The following is a 17165-nucleotide window of genomic DNA, read 5'->3' on the forward strand; positions in this document are numbered from 1 at the left end:
AGTGACTCAGGGCTCCTTGGGTGCATGTGTATAGTGGAAGCTGCCTGTCTGCATGTATCCTCTGGCTCTAATGCTGTCTGTTGGCTCTGCAGCACATATATGTAACCAATAAAGCTCCCTAGTTTCCATGTGGTCTGTGTGAGTCAGTGATGCCATTTTTGTTGATGTCCTGAGTACAACTGTTGTCCGTGCACTGGTATAGCTAGTATATTTCATTGTATTTTAGTTACTTAAAATACTCAGCCAACTAATTAATGATGCTGTAAAGACCTGAGGCTTGGAAAATGACACACCTACCACCCACATAACTGGACTTAGAATTGTAGCAGCTATTTCACTGCTACATTTTAGTTTTAGGCTTGTCTGTTGTCACATACAAAACGATGATCAGTCTCAAGCTACCTATGCCATGTATTTAAAAAAACACACGTTTTAAAGCACCTAACTCTGGATCAGATAACTGTGACCCCCCTGAGGTAACAATATTAATGGCAGAGCTAGGATTCAAATATAGGTCCAAAGTCCATATACTTTCCACTGCATGCTGTTCTCACCTTTATACCACTTGCCCTGATCCTGTTGCGCAGATGTTCTCCACTGCTGTTACTCGTTCCAAGACTAGGGGAAAAGCCCTCTCCGTCTTCTCTTCAGACCACCAATGTAATGTCACCTAAATCTTACTAAGAATAAAACCTCATTTAGACTAATTACAGGGAAGAATTGTAACATTAGTAAAAGCCAATTTCCAGAAACAGATCATGTACATGCATTTAGTAACACTGTTAGGAAAGCTTGAGAAGGAACAGTTACTGTAATACCTTTCTTATAAAAATGTTTTATACTACCTTATATGAAATCATAAGTATCCTTGTAAGAGGGGAGGCACGAAGATAGGACTAGAGAACAAGAGAAGCAGAGATTGGAGTAATGTGCTCTGACAATCAACTGCGAATCAAGTGAGCTAAAGCCAACCCTCAAGTAGTGTGCTTTGACGATGGATGAAGAGGCCACCCAAGTCAAGGAATATAGAAGGAACACACTAGAAGCTAAAAAAGCAAGGAAATGGAACCTTCCCTCCAAAGCCTGCTGTGGTAATCTGTTAACAGCAGCAGTAGGAAACTAACACACCAGCTAAGTAAGTCATCTAAACCCTTGATCTTCTTAATGTAACACTTCCTAAACTTTTATAGCAGTACTTTGGACAAAAGTGGAAAGTTAGCACATACCCATGGAGGGAACCTGGGGAGTAAAGCCAGATGGTCTGCTAGAGACACACCCAAACTCTGCCTTGTTTTGTCTTAATGATTCAAAATTTCCTAATATCCATATGCTTGACCTGTAGCTTCATAGTCTTAGCATACAGTCACCCTATAATCCCAATAGGGAACTCTTCAGTTCCACAGATCAGGGAGCCCATTGCTTCTGTGGGGCTTCCCTCAACCCTGTCTTCAGACCTGACCCAACCATTTTTTTCCTTTATATAAATATCCTATCTAAACGTGGATAAAACTGCCGTTTCCAAAGGCACAGTACTCCTGTCTTGTATAACTCCAAGGGGAAACAAAAACAAAAGAAGATAGGAAGAATTTTATATGAAGTTTTATTTTTAAAATATAAAAAACCACCACACACCAAGAGACTAAGATGTCCCCTCCCCACACTTGGTTACCTCAGTCTTTAGGAAGAACGCCAACTTCCACACTAACGGACAACTGCCTCTCTAGCTCTAAGTCACTCAAAGGAGGCAACCTCCTTGGCCACCTGGCATCATGAGTTCCAGCAGCTGACTGGGAGCCTAGATGCCAGAGTGAGTTTCTCAGTGGGATCCAGTACTGCTACAAGAACTCTGTCTACACAGCAAAAGACACGCACATTGGCTGCTTCCCTCCGAACCCATCAGTCTCACATGCTTGGGGACTGCTGTGCAGGAACGCCTGGTGTGGCCTGGCGAGGCAGGGTGTACATGGCCCCCAGGAACTGGTCTGCAATCCTTCCGGCTTCTCGCAGCCCACTCAGCAGAGCACCATGGACAGTGGCTGGGTAGTTACGGATTGTATGTTCTCCAGCAAAGAAGAGTCGTGGAATTGGCTATTTCAGGAAAGAAAAAAAATTGAGAGAAAAATCAGGTTGCAAACAGCATTTCTGCTGTACTTAAACGGCCAAATTCCTGTTGGTCTGCCAATCACAGACCATCATCCTACCAAAAAGGGTCTCCCTTAACAGTAGGCATCCTAAAATTGATAAAAGTAGAAATATGACAAAATTCAGCCCAGCCTTAGTCCTAGGGTAATGCATAACTGCATCTGTTCTTAGGGATTATTTAATGCTGGGGGATATCCGGTTCTAGAGCTTCCGTTGCCTCATACGGTACCTACTGGGGCAGAGGGGTTCCTGACTGCTCTGTACCACATAGAGTCCAGCATTTGTTCTAATTCAGGAACACCTTTGCCTCTCAGCTCCAGAGCAGGGTCACAGGGTCCTGAGGAATGCTTACTACTCTCTGGAGCAGGGTTTGGCATTATCTAGATAAGAACCCTTCAGGGGCATGTGCTGGAGACACCTAGTAACTGATACCAGCAATAATCCTATGAGCCATTACAAAATGGGGTGCAATTAAAAATGTTTTTCGTCCTAACTTTTAGGGACAAACTTTTGAATAAGGAAAAAGTAACTGGCTTATACTGTGGACTCTTCCATTGGGAATGTGGACTGCCTAGATTTACGGAGCCACAATGTGAGAAATCAGACACAAATAATACTCTTCCTCCCTTTTCCTCTGCTCTTAGTATTTGAAAGGCTCCAAGGACAGAATGACTAAAATCTAAAAAAAAACACAAAAAAACACAAAAAACAAACCACAAATCCGTGGCATCAATTTTAACCTGAAATCCCGGGATACTGGCTTTTTCCCAAATAAGCCTTGGTGGTTTGCCAATTTCTCACCTGTGGGGCACCTGGAATTGAAGGGCCAGGAGTGATTGGCTGAGCCATTAAATCATAGTCATTTCCAGATGATCCTGCAGCTACATATGAATAGGAGCCCCGAGCCCAGGGATCAGCACGCCAGCGGGATACCACAGTCTCCTTGGGCTAAAGGAAAAAGCATGAGCAGTAGTTATTATATGACAAAGGACAAACCAATCATCTCTGAAAAGTGGAAAAGCTGGGGTGGGTGGAGATGTAACCCAGCGGTAAAGAGGCAGGAGACATGGGCTAGCCAGGTGATGAATGCTGCTGCTATACGACACACAACGCAAATGGCTTCTGACTAAGCTTCCCCGTTGCCTTGCCTATGACATCTACCCAGGGCTTGACTTTTATTCTAATTCACATGAAGCATTAATAAGCATTCTCTCAAAGGAATCCTAAGGATCTAAAAAGTGTTTCAATGGACCTAAAGAATAGAAAAAAGTACCAAGAGATTTTTTTTTTAATGTTTATTTGCTTTTAGGAGAGAGCACGAGCGGGAGAGGGCAGAGAGAGGGAGACCCAGAATCTGAAGCAGGCTCCAGGCTCTGAGCTGTCAGCACAGAGCCCAACGCGGGGCTCAAACTCACGAACCATGAGATCATGACCCGAGCCGAACTCAGACACTTAACTGACTGAGCCACCCAGGCAGCCCCCAAGGGACTCTGACTACTTTGTCTAAAAGGTAGCAGTGGTGTGACTCCACACATAGATACAATGGATGAGACAAGCAGGGATGTGCAGCAAACAGCCACCTCAATTCCCTAGTCCATGTACAGGGGAGCAGGAGGGGGGCTCTTCTGAACCCTACACCTAACATTATGGTTCCAAACATCAGCATTCATGTAAACCCAGCACCCACTTCTCCATTCTGACTGAAACTGTCCTGGCCAACGTAAAGAGACTATGTCAAACCCTGCTTTAGTGTGAACTCTTGATCCCCACTTGCTCCTACCCACTTACTTACCTGGGGCACCGCGCTACTACCAAAAATCCCTTTGAGGATGGCCAGGCATCGGCCAACAATCACATCATCACTTATATTTTCCATGATGCCGGCAGCTTCTCCCGCCACTAGTGCCAATAGTATCGGAGCTAGAAAAACAGAAAGGATAATTCCAGGGTTTTCTTAGACTTTTCTCAAGAACTGCTTTGTCAGGGCCCACATTATTCTAAGCACCCTGAAATCTGATGACCAATGGACAGACATGCAACACTTGGCTGGAGACAAGCAATGTTTCTGAAACAGCAACTTAAAATCCATCCCTAGAAGTGAGCTGGCAAACTACAGAGGTGAGTGAAGTGTGACTCATGCAATTAACCACTTGTAACTGTCTAATACAGAAGTCTTGAAGACAGAACTTCAGACCTTGCTAAGAAAACCAAGTATTCCTATATTTAGGCACAGAATCCTTAGCCCTGACCGCCTTAGCTCCATAGCAAGAGCTACATCCCTTTACCTATTCCAGGCCCATCACCACTTCTACCCACCCACATTTGGTGAGTATTGATGCAACAGGCTTCTGTGATAGGCACAGTACTAGATTACTGGGATATAAAAGATATAAACTAAATGATATGCTCCATAGATCAGCAGAAATAATCACACCTATAATTATGCACTGATAAAAGCAATGACAAAAAAGGATACAGAAAATAATATAGGGGTTTAATTTTTTTAAGTTTATCTATTTTGAGAGAGAGAGAGAGAGAATGAGTGTAGGAGGGGCAGAGAGACCAGGAGAGAGAGAGAATCCCCAATGTGGGGCTCAAACTCACAAAACCAAGAGATCATGACCTGAGCTGAAACCAAGAGTGAGACGCTTAACCGACTGAGCCACCCAGGCATCCCTACAGGGATTTATTTTAGATTTGAGGCAGTGGAGGTACGTGTGTCCCGAAGGGACTCTGAAACAGTGGCATTTAGGTCAAGACCTGAAAGGCTGGGCACAGTATGCCATGTTGGGAACAAAGAGAAGAAAAATAAAAGCTGCCCAGGCCCAGACCAAAGTAAATACAGAGGCCCTGAAGTAGAAGACATAAAATAGATAATATTTTACATACATGTATACACACACATACATAAAATATTTTAAGCACCATAGAGAAGAGCAATCCAATTACAGGAGAACTTAAAACAGAAGGTAGGAATTTGCTACAAAATCCTAAAGGAAGTGATCAAAGATGCAGGGGCCAGTCAGATACAAAAGTCTTGGGAATGAGGAATAAATACAATTTTCCCTTCTGGGAAGCTTCCCTGGTTCTGTGCCTCCTGGCTGGGTTGATTCTTTATGTTTTCTTTACAGTGCCCTGGGCTTTCACTGTGACCCTCTACTTATAAGCCCTGTTCCTAGACTGTTCACCTCTTTACTGTATTTCCCACTAGGTTCTAAACTCCTTGAAGGCAGCCTTTTTCCAAAACCCCCCATGTCCCCAGTACCTATGCAGGATTTTTAGAAATTGCTGGTTGGTTGAGTTAATGGAAAATCAAGACATACGTATTTGAGAAAAACCAGAATATTCCTAATTCTTTACTTCCATAAGGATACAAAGAAGATTAAAACCAGGAAGGAGTTACCTTTATAAAGGTTCCAGAAGAGGAAGAGTTCACCTCTGCTGGCAGTTGTACTGCCAACATGCCCGAACAAATTGACACTTGGATCCCAGAACACACGGTCAAAACACAACACCACCTATCGTAAAAAAGGAGCACGTGAACTGACGACACAACTCCAAGAACATGGCTTTAAGCAGAGCTAAGCCTCAACAGGAAATGCTTCTTCCTCAGACCTTATTAAAGTTTCTTTTAACCCACTCTCAATATAAGCCTAGAAATCCCTATTATCAACGTATTACTTGGGACAACATTCAGAACTTTTTATAGGCTTAGGCTTGCGAAGTGATCCCGGAAGACTAAGTCTTCGTGGATACTTTATATAGAATTAGGCACTGAAATGAAAGAATTGACAGGCCTCAACTCACCCTGATATCACAGAGCAGAGAGCACAGCAGAACATACAAAAATGCAAAGCCCTAGGCTCTCTGGCTGGAGGGCACTAAGACCGGTATTTGTACAGTGGGTATGCAGAGAAGTGCGTGCCTCGGGCAAGTTACCTTGTTAAGGTTGCCAAATCCCATCCTTTGCACTGCAGATGTTTTCCACTCAGGAAGAGGTGGCACAAACTGAACAGCCGGTGGCTGTTGCTTCAACACACCCAAGGGAAGGGTACAGAGAACTGCATCACATTTGTAAATAAAGGTTTGGCTTGTGGAGCGGGTATTCACAGCTATCACTTCACATCCTAGAGAGGATGGAGGGAAAAGACTTTACTGGTGATAAAGACAACACTGAATGTCCAGTGCACAATAGAATCTATGTACTACCTCCGTTAATTCTTACCATAAGTTTATGAAATCCGTCCTATTCATTTTTTGACAGAAGAAAACTGAGACAGTGGTGAAATAATTTGTCTAAGGCCACATGGGCAACAAGTGCCAGGACTCCAACGCTAATAGTCCAACTTCAGAGTCCTGGATCTTCACCACCACTGCACTGTGTTACCTTCCTGAGACACTGGTGCTCTTTTGGACTAACAGAAGAACATTATTACTTATCAGAGATTAAGTAAATTTAGGCCAAAGTTAAGAATAAAGGGCTATACCGGTAAAAGCAATACCTCTCCACTGTGGTTAGGAGCTTACTAAAGGACCAGAACAGAAGACTGGTGCAGAGCATGCTATTCTTGAGAATGTACTGTGATGCCTCACTCGCCAGAGCAGGAATAAAGCTCAAAGTTGACCACAGAAAAGGCACTGAAAATAGGTTAATATTATTTTTCCTCATTTGTGTTTGAATTTTTTCTGCAATTGATACCTACTTATATAATTTCAAAAAATATATAGATAGCTCAAAATTGGTATGAAAGCTCAATTCATGTCTACTTTCTCACTGTTCTTAATCTGCCTGCAAATGGCTATTTAAAAGCTATAGGTCTCAACATCAGCTAGAAGCTGCATATGAAGGGAAAATTAAATGGAAACTGGTTTCAGTGGTTGTTTAAAAACAAAACAAAACAAAACAAAACAAAATCTGTGGTAAACTCTGCCGTTCTAGAAAACGGGCCATGAAGGGCAAGCAAGGTTGATGGCCACATCTCCACTTGTCATGAGGGCCCTGGGAGAGGGGAGTGGGGTGACTAGCTATCATCAAGAGTTCTAGACTATTAATTCCAAAGGTGGGTGGACAGCGGGTTCTCTGTACTCAACATTAAATGTTCCCTGAAACCAGCAACAGTGAGCATTGAGCCGCCATGGGAATCACAGGGCAATTCCAGCTTTGAAGTCATCTTATTAGCAGATTGCTCCTAGAATCAGAAACCAGCCTGAGCTGTTAGCCCACATGGACAGGAATGGATCCAAAGATCAAGACGCAGACGGTGAAATACAAGGGGTGGGGCCCACTGTGTCTAGAGGCCAAAATCCTGGTATTTAAGAATACATTCAGCAAAATGAGACCTAAATTCACTGGCTATTGTTACAATACCAAAGTAATTCGCGTACAAATTGGAAACTAAAACTTGCCTCCGTTTTTTGGCTTACACAATGATGGGATCAGAATGTCAGAGGCTCTACAAGGGCTCAATCCTTTTGTAAATGCAAATTTTAAAAATAAGGAGTCCTAGTTTACGCAACATTTGATGAGGAAACATTTTTTCTGTAGGTCAAACTCAACAAAAGATCAGTTTCAGAGTAAGAGGTTTGTCTTATCAGCGAAGCAGTGACATACCTGAAGCTGTGTACCGAACCTGCCGCACCGCTGTATTCAGTTTAATGTCTAGGCCTTCTGCTAAAGCCACAGGCACACAAGAGTAGCCATTCCTCACTGTTAGGTGGCTGCCAGTAAACTCAAAGTCATCATCCTAAAAGGAGAGAAAAGGACATACATCCATGTTGTCTTAATTTATGCCAAATATACGGAGTTCTGTAAGATTAACACTGAAAAACACTAGTTGGTGGAGAAGTCAGTATTCTAAGGCAGAAACTAAAACTACCACTCAGTCATCAGCTACAGCTGCCCCAGACAAGACAAGATGCCAAAATGTCCCTAATGGCCGTATCTGAGAGAGTTTTCTCCTCACAGTCCTATACCCCATTCCTCAATCCAGACTGTGCAAAGGGAGGTGGGATCTCATGAAGAAAGATGATTCAATACATTTAGATGATTAGTCTGTTTGGCTTTTGAACACATTACAGATTTGGTAGGATGTCAGATTCACCATCCTAATTACATTTTCTTTTACCTGAGAACAAAATCAGTTTTTATTTAATAAACTTAACAAGTTTGAAAGATGAGGAAGACTTCCAAAACTCAAGGTGGTCAAACTAGATGAAAATCTGGGATTATAAAGAATGGCCCAAGATGATCCATATAGTGAAGAAGTCAACATTTGATCTGGAAGAATTCCCAAAATGATCCTATTTCTTTGAATTTACTGGAAATTTTTCTATATAGAGAAATTCTTGAAGGCTAGTCATATTTTCTAATCTTATGAACTTTCTGGGGGAAAATAGCATGATTCTTTCAAATTAGACAAAAATACTGGGTTGGCAGAACTCACAACTTAGTGACAGATTTATCTGCTCCCCATACCAGTCAGTTCAAAACATTCAAAATTTAATAAGATGACAAATGGGTACATATTGACACTTCAAATGATAAATCAGTGACTAGGAAAGGTCTAATTTAGTATTTACATGAAAGAAAAGAAACTGGGAATTCTGTAGGATTTTTACCACTAGCAAGTCCAATCCTCACTATAATTCAAATACTGAAGAATAACAAGGGTATAACCTAAAGATTAAGAATTCAAACTAATTTTACTAGGAAAATGTACAATGAAAATACAAATATCTAAGTAAAAATATAATACTGACTTCTGTAGTCTTCGGTCTGGTCAAAGTCTGAGATTTGGAGATTAGTCCATTCAGGATCCAAAAAGCCCTGTGACTTCTCACCAGTTCAGGAGTAATTCACACTTAAAATACATAAGAATAATTCAACAAGGGCCGCCTGGGTGGCTTAGGTAGTGGAGCGTCTGACTCTTGATACCTGCTCAGGTCGTGATCTTGCTGTCGTGAGATCGAGCCCCATGTCAGGGCTCTGTGCTGGGCATGGAGCCTGCTTGGGATTCTCTCTCTCCCTCAAAATAAATAAAAACTTAAAAAAAAAAAAAAGAAATCGACAAAAGATGTGTAAAACCTGTACACTGAAAACTGTTAAAATATTGCTGAGGAACATTAAAGAAAACCTAAAAAATGGAGAGAGATACCACACCATGTTCAAATCCCTATACCAATCAAAATCCCAGAAGGTATTTTTTATAAAAATCAATAAACTGATTCTAAAATTTTTATGAAAATACAGAAGACTTAAAATAGCCAAAATAATTTTAAGAAATAAAACAAAAAATGTCGGAGAACTTGCACTAATTTCAACATGTATCATAAAGCAATAGTAATTAAGAGCATATGACAGTGGCATACAGATAGACAAATAAATGAACAGGAAGGAGTAACCATAAACAGTCTCACACATGGTCAACGAAGATGCCAAGACAAATGAAAAAAAGGATGGTGCTAGAATTAGATAGCCATATGGAAAAATACGAACCCTAACCTCGCTTTTCATTGTACACAAAAATTAAAATGGATCATAAAGAAAACAACAACAAAAAACCAAAATGAATCACAGAGCTAAGTTCATAAAACTTCAGAAAGAAAATAGGAGAAAAACTGGTAATCTAAGTTTAAACAAAAATTTTTCAGGATAAAAAAGCACATAGGCTAAATAAAAGAGAGTTGAGAAATATGGACTTCATAAAATTAAAAAGTTTTGCTTTTTGAAAGGTACTACTTAGAAAATGAAAAAGGAAGCTATGGACTGGAAGAAAATACTTACAAAACATAAATCTGACAAAGGAATTGTATCCACAATCTAAAGAACATAATGAACTTCTTAAAATTTTTTTTAACATTTATTAAAAAAATTTTTTTTAAACATTTCTTATTGACAGTGAGAGAGCAAGAGCATGGGAGGGGTGGAGAGAGGAGGAGACACAGAATCTGAAGCAAGCTCTAGGCTCTGAGCTGTCAGCATAGAGCCTGACGCGGGGCTCGAACCCACAAACCACAAGACCATGACCTGAGCCGAAGTGGGATGCTTAACTGACTGAACCACCCAGGCGCCCCAACATTTATTTATTTTTGAAAGAGAGAGAGGCAGAGCACGAGCAGGAGAGGGAGGGGCAGAAAGAGAAGGAGACACAGAATCTGAAGCAGGCTACAGGCTCTGAGCTGTCAGCACAGAGCCCGACGTGGGGCTCAAACCCACAAACCGTGAGATCATGACCTGAGCCAAAGTCGGACGCTTAACCAACTGAGCTACCCAGGTGCCCTAGAACATAATGAACTCTTAACACAATTCAACAAGAGGTCAGACAACCAGATTTTTTTTTTAATGGGCAAAAGATCTGAACAGACTTTTCACCAAGGAATAGACATATGAATGGCCAATAAGTACATGAAAAGTTGCTTCACATCACCTATTATTCAGCAAATGTGAAATAAAACCACAATGAAATATTACTATATACCCATTAGAATGGCTAAATTTTCAAAAACTGGCAATACTAAGTATACACAAAGGCTATGTTCTGTATGATTATATACCATATGGTTCAATTTATATGTAATTCTAGAAAAAGCAAAACCATAGTGACAGAAAGCAAACCAGGGATTGTCTTGGGCCAGGAGTGGGAGGGCTGGGAACTGACCACAAAGAGGCAAGAGAGAACTTTTCAGGATGATGGACATGCTCTGTATCTTGATTGTGGTGGTGGTTCACGACCATGTTGGTTTGGCAAAACTCCAAACTGTTCACTTAAAACAGGCAAATTGTACTGTACGCAAATTATACCTCTTAATAAAGCTGTTTAAACACCTACATACAAATTAACAGTTTCTCCTACGAGCTCTCTCAAAGACATACACAACAAAAGAAATGATAATGAAACTTACCTGATCCCAATGTTTAAGGGAGAGTGTAGAGAGAGGTGTGGCATTAGCAAATTCAAGATTTGCAAAATGCCAATCAAGTATCTGTCTGTCTCTTGATGAGAGATACACGTCACTGCAAAATGAAACCAGGAACACAGGTTATTAAAAGGACATCAATACTATTCTCAGTGGGCTGATGTGGATGATCTTAGTATCTGTGAGGGAACCTAAGCCTGGTACTGTGCCTTTTATAATGAAATTCCTTTATTACTGGTGCCTAGACTGTGCCAAGCTCACTTTCTAAAGCAAATTACTATCAGGCTTCATTTGTCTGAATAAAAGACTTCTTCATATTGGCACCTGTCATTATAAAAGCTTATTTGAAAGCATGATTTTTTTTTTTTTAAACAAGAATGGGTAGCATTCCCAATTACAGAAGAGAGTAGATATATATGTGGAGGCCAAATGTACCATGGACTACAGTATCAGCATACAAGTATTCACTGTCAAAAATTCAATGGAAACACAGTGTAATACTTTCCTAGTCCTCAAAATTATGGGAATTTAAGATAGTAGTACCTTCTACCCCACTCAAAGAAAACAATATATTTTATTCAAATGTCAGGTCTCATGGAGCAAGGCTTTTTTTTTTTTTTTTTTAACATTTATTTATTTTTGAGAGACGGAGTGAGACAAAGTGAGAGTGGGGGAGGGGCAGAGAGAGGGAGACACAGAATCGGAAGCAGGCTCCAGGCTCTGAGCTGTCAGCACAGAGCCTGACGTGGGGCTCGAACCCACAGACCGTGAGATCATGACCTGAGCCAAAGTCGGACGCTCAACCGGCTGAGCCACCCAGGTGCCCCTAGAAAGGCTCTTTCTAAAAAAAAATCAATGTATTTAAGTATCTAGGACACTCTTACACATTAAAATTATAATCCATTCATTGGACATAAATAAAAGCCCAGAGTGCTTTATAATTTTCCTTCTAAATACAACAGAAAGAACAGCAGAAGCTATCTCTCTGAACATCTGCAAGTTTTCCTTACCTTGGGGGATTGGCTTCCAATTCTTGAAGTTTTTCTTCTAGCTTTCCTTGTGTTTCAGCTAATTCATCATATTCCTGATAAAGTTAAGAGAACTGGGTTGATCTTGATGTGAGGTCAGAGACCAACCTAGTCATTTATACCACAAAGTGTAAGGCCTGGACCACATCCCTGTCCAAGTCCTATCTGTAAGGGTGCCTCAGCTTAAGGCTGGATCAGGGCAGGGAGAGGGCAGGCAGGAGGAGGATATAAAGGAATAGCATACAACTGTGCTACAAAATAAGAGTGGAAAAGAATAGCAACTACCACTTCCTGTGCATTCACCATGTCCCTAGCATGGGATAAAGCATTTGATTTTATTTTTTTATATAACTTATTGTCAAGTTAGCTAACATATAGTGTATACAGTGTACTCTTGGCTTCAGGAGTAGGTTCCTGTGATTCATCACTTATATACAACACCCAGTGCTCATCCCAACAAGTGCCTCCTCAATGCCCATCACCCATTTTCCCCACCCCCTACCCCCACCCCATCAGCTCTCTTTGCCTCCCTGTTCATAACTATTTTTTTTCCTTTCCTTCCCCCATGATCTTCTGATAGGTTTTTCAAATTCCACATGAGTGAAAACATATATCTTTCTCTGACTGACTTATTTCACTTAGCATAATATCTTCCAGTTCCATCCACGTTGTTGCAAATGGCAAGATTTCATTCTTTTTCATCGCCGAGTAGCATTCCATTGTGTGTGTGTGTGTGTGTGTGTGTGTGTGTGTGTGTGCGCACAATCTTCTTGGGATAAAGCATTTTAGATCCCTTAAAACTGGGAAGTATTAACCACATCACCGATGAGGTGATTAAGGAGTCTAAGGTCCCATGGCTAGGAGAGACTAAGTTAAGGATTTCAATCTGACAGTTTGATATCAAATGACTGAAGTCCATGTCCATTATCATTACTCTAAACTGCCAGGGATAAACTGTGACAAGGAGCTAAACTGAGATTTAAGTAAGTTAAAGGGTGAGATTATGAAAACAAAGTAGAAATTCTGAAGAAAATGCAGATCCCAAACCGAACTAACCCATTCAGTCACCTTGGCTCCTGTTACCAAACCCCTGTCCTTCCTATCATAGGCACCTGTGATTGGCTAGTTGCTCTCCCTTTTCCAAAGTTTCCTAGATCTATACTCTTTTTTAGGATTCCTAGTAAACCCACTCAGGCATGTATGTATACCACACCTTGCACAGGGCAGTCAGATCCCTGTGTTTACTTTTCACTAAGAACTCTGCAGTGATATCTCTGGGTGGCTTGACCTCAGATGCTTCTTTGTATTGCTGATGGAGTTCTTTAATTTTCTCTTTCAAATTTACCATCTAAGAGGGAAAAATACAAATTTACCATTGCAGATAGTGATGTAATCCGTCTCCAAATCGCAGGCTTTGGTTCCTCCCCTAAACTGCTATTATACCAAAACAGGTTACGATGCAAGGTCCTTAGAATTCTTAAATACCTCTTCTACATCATATTTTAGGACAGGGAAAAAAATCCTGTATGGCTCAACACAGAGTTATCACATCATTATCAGAGAAGTAAGATCACCTCTATCTTCCAAAACAAATGGAGAACCAGGAGTGTTCCATTAATATATATATAATATACATTATATATACTCATATATATTAATATACATAAATTAACATATATGTTATATATATTTATATTTCCAGGAAAAACAAAACACTACCAATTTAAGTTAAACTTATTGTTTTGGGAAACAAATTGTCACGACTCGTTTTCTAAATTATGTAAAAGGCTAAATAACCACACAGGACCATCCGAAGCCATTCCTAATGTTAGTTTCTCAGGTTTCTGATGGTATTGGGCCCCACAGCTATCCCACCAGCTGGCCATCCTCTAGCTTCTCTGCTCATTTCACACGTGCCATAATCCACGAAGAGGCTGTGCCACAGACCTCTTCATTTGACAGGATGAATGAAGAAACAAGGCACAGAGTGAGGGAAGAGTCTGGTCACAAAATGCACCCAGATTTTGCATTAAAAAGCTCCCCACAGGGGCTGTCCCACTTCATGGTTTCTTCCTAAGTTGATGTTGTGTTTGCAGCTGGTAGGATCAGGAGAAACAAATGGTTTGGAGTCTGGAGCTGGGTCTCTGGGAAGTGGTGGGAAAGAAGAGCCCTCAACAGACATACCACTGGGGAATAACCCCATACTGGCACCTCAAGCCAAGTAATTATGGCAACAAATTATGGTCCTGGCTGTTGACCTGTTGTCTTCCTCAGTGGGAACTTCACCCCAGCACAGCGAATCTCCCTTTTATCACAGAATCCAGCAGAGGGCACTGGGCTACCTTTGCAACAGCCAAAGGGAACCTGACATAGGAAAGACCTATTTCCCCTGGCAAAAATTTACCAATAATATTGTACTGAAAGACTGACAGAGAAAAACAGTGCCTTTTGTTAGTCACGATTTTCTAAGGGAAAAAAAAAAAAAACTTTTAAATTTCTAAAGGCTTTGCTCCTCCTCCCCCCCCACTTCCCCCAGCTGATGCAGCTTTAGCTATTAAGAAAATACAAAATTTCACCTTATTAAGAAGTTCTTTCAACTCCTCCTGAGTCTTCACGATCTTCTTCCAATGTTCAATTTGCTCATCTTTGACATGCTTTTCTTGTAACCTAAAAGAGATACTACATATATATGCCTTGGCCACACAGCTAGCTTTGCAGCACAAGACAGGAGCCCATCAAAACCATTCAAGGACATCAAGATTGAACTTTCTAATACTTGGGAACAAGAAAGTTAGCTGGTGGCAAATTATTTTCTAGGTTATGTTAAATATAGTTCAGTACCATAAAAGCTGTGAAGTTTAGAATTGAGAGGGGACTTAAGGATAATTTAATTATTTTAAAAGGTTTTACTTTGGGATTTAATTCACATGAAAATAAGTGAAAACTAGCTCAAATAATACTTGCTGAAAAACTCAAAAACATAAACAGCAAATGTCTAAATGTAATTCGCTATATAATAAGCAATATCAAAGTACTTACTGAATGACAACTTCCAATGCCTGCCCAAGGGACACAGGCTTATTATTGAGGACATTGAAGTCGAGCTGATGACTAAGGTAAGATGTAGCTTCCAGTAACCGGTTAAACTCTTGCTCTACCATTTCATCTTTCTCTTTAGGAACCTGAAAATCCGAAATATAGCAGAGTTGGTCCTTACAAAAAGACTAAACATAACCAGCCATGAAAACACAAATGCTCTATAGTTTTTAAAAGGTCAAAATATGTACCTCAAAGGGGGAACCTTTGAGGGCAATGATTCAAACTTTCTTTTCTATGAAGTGGTTGATTTCATTAAATGACATGTGAAATGTTTTGGCCCTGATATTTTCCTATTCTCCCAATTGTGCCATCAGAGCTGGGACTCCACCTCTATAAATAGCCACAGGATTCACACTGGTGCTAATTGGTGCTAACTGGAGTTATGTGGAGCACATAACTGACATGCACTGAGATAAGCTGGGCTGACATGCAAACGACACACTGGAGAAGTCTCAGAGAACAAAAACTATGTCAACACACCTGAGGACCTTCCAGAATAAGGGCAAGATGGAAAAATAAGAAGCCCAAGGTATTGCCTTCCCCTCAAAGATGAATTTCAGGTGGGAGTAGGGAAGAGAAAAGTGAAATTCATGGCTATTAATAAGAACACAATAGCACCTTCATTCTTTTGCAGAGTAACAGTGTTTTATGGCACCAATTAGGTTCAGAATTGAATGTCCAAAGCTCTTAGACTATGACTGACTGAGGTACCAGGTCTGGCTAATTATTTTGCAAGAAGAGAGGAGACTGCAAAGCAGATCATCAAGCTGCAAGACCATGTTCCTAATCCTTACTGTGCCCCTGCCTATTGATGCCATCAGTTAGTTGACACAAATCCCTCTGCTACTGCTTAATTCTTAGAACCCTAAAGTAAAATGCATCTGCAATTCTCCTGAACTCGTGGTGGCGGCAAGATGGAAAAAGCATAGCTAAGGCAAGCATGTCTAAAGCAAGCATCTCTTGCCAGAATAAACTGGGGCATCAATTGGGAAATGGAAGTTAATATATGGAGTTTCACTTTACAGTCAACCTAAAACTGGTTAGCATTAAAGAAAGTTCTAATAAACACTAAGGCCAAGGAGGAGTGATCTTTTAATCAGAGGTAACTTGTGGACAAGATCATCACAGTAAGACTCTCTCATCTGAAACTCCTTAGTGTTTGCCTTTCCAATTAAACAATTTTAAAGCACTAGTCTCTGCCCCTTTACTGAGGAGTCGCACAGTAACTCTGTAAGATGAGCCATGGTGTGGCAAAAGAATATAGCAGAAAGTACAATCTGAACCAAAACAAGAAAGGGAAAAGGACCATAACTCTCTTTGGGAATTGTAGATACAACACCATAACTACTTATCCAATCAGTCATATTCCAAAGCATCAAATTCCAAAAGGCCACAGATGGGAGTGATCAGGAAATCTTTATGAATTGAGAGAATCTTCCTTGGCCTAAGAAATATAAATCCCTGAGAATCTTCCAGCTTATGCTGAGAAATAAGGCAGAGAATCAGGCTTTGGATGCTTGGTGCCCTTTATATATCAGAGTGGTACCTAAGACTTGGTGGATCCAACATATCTAACCTACCCATTCAACTCTATGGCCAAAGAAAGGAGCTCTTAGTGACATCCCTACTTGTTCTGATTCCACAGCATCAGAGCTGATGGAAGAAACCCTCTTATCAGGGATTTCATTTACTTTCTCATCAGTTACTTTTCCTCAATGATGTGATGGGTCATATACAGAGCAACTCAAAGCAATGCTGAAATTTTGCTTGGTGTAATTCCTACAATGATGTTACCAAAGACATTTCTAGAAACTCTAAATTTGGTGCTTCTTTAAAAAAGGAAACAATTATATTTTTAATATACGATCTATACAGTTATGAGATCTTAATTGATCACAGATGCAATGTACATGACTGCTTTTCCTGGAGTACAAAATAGTGATATTTCTATATGTGGCTTCAAAAATGCCCAGCAAGAAG

The 17165-nt window shown here is 40.6% G+C and overlaps 1 protein-coding gene across 2 annotated transcripts in view; it reads right to left on the minus strand.

Moving 5' to 3' along the window:
• Positions 1–1583: 1583 nt before the first annotated feature.
• The window catches only part of KDM1A (lysine demethylase 1A), a 62606-nt gene continuing 47024 nt past the window's right edge, over positions 1584–17165 (minus strand). For both annotated transcript variants that reach the window (XM_047084804.1, XM_047084805.1), the window contains 11 exons: positions 15126–15268; positions 14663–14753; positions 13300–13434; positions 12069–12142; positions 11044–11155; positions 7754–7886; positions 6082–6269; positions 5546–5660; positions 3935–4062; positions 2944–3090; positions 1584–2088 (listed from right to left, as the gene is read on the minus strand). In XM_047084804.1, the coding sequence (XP_046940760.1) occupies positions 1903–2088; positions 2944–3090; positions 3935–4062; positions 5546–5660; positions 6082–6269; positions 7754–7886; positions 11044–11155; positions 12069–12142; positions 13300–13434; positions 14663–14753; positions 15126–15268 (1452 nt within the window). In that variant the 3' untranslated portion in view covers positions 1584–1902. The remainder of the gene's footprint in view (positions 2089–2943; positions 3091–3934; positions 4063–5545; positions 5661–6081; positions 6270–7753; positions 7887–11043; positions 11156–12068; positions 12143–13299; positions 13435–14662; positions 14754–15125; positions 15269–17165) is intronic.

The sequence above is a fragment of the Lynx rufus genome, unplaced genomic scaffold, assembly GCF_022079265.1.
Source record: "Lynx rufus isolate CCGP_SWC_20201006 ecotype Redwood Valley unplaced genomic scaffold, mLynRuf1.p SCAF_2, whole genome shotgun sequence".
In the NCBI taxonomy this organism is placed as follows: Eukaryota; Metazoa; Chordata; class Mammalia; order Carnivora; family Felidae; genus Lynx; species Lynx rufus.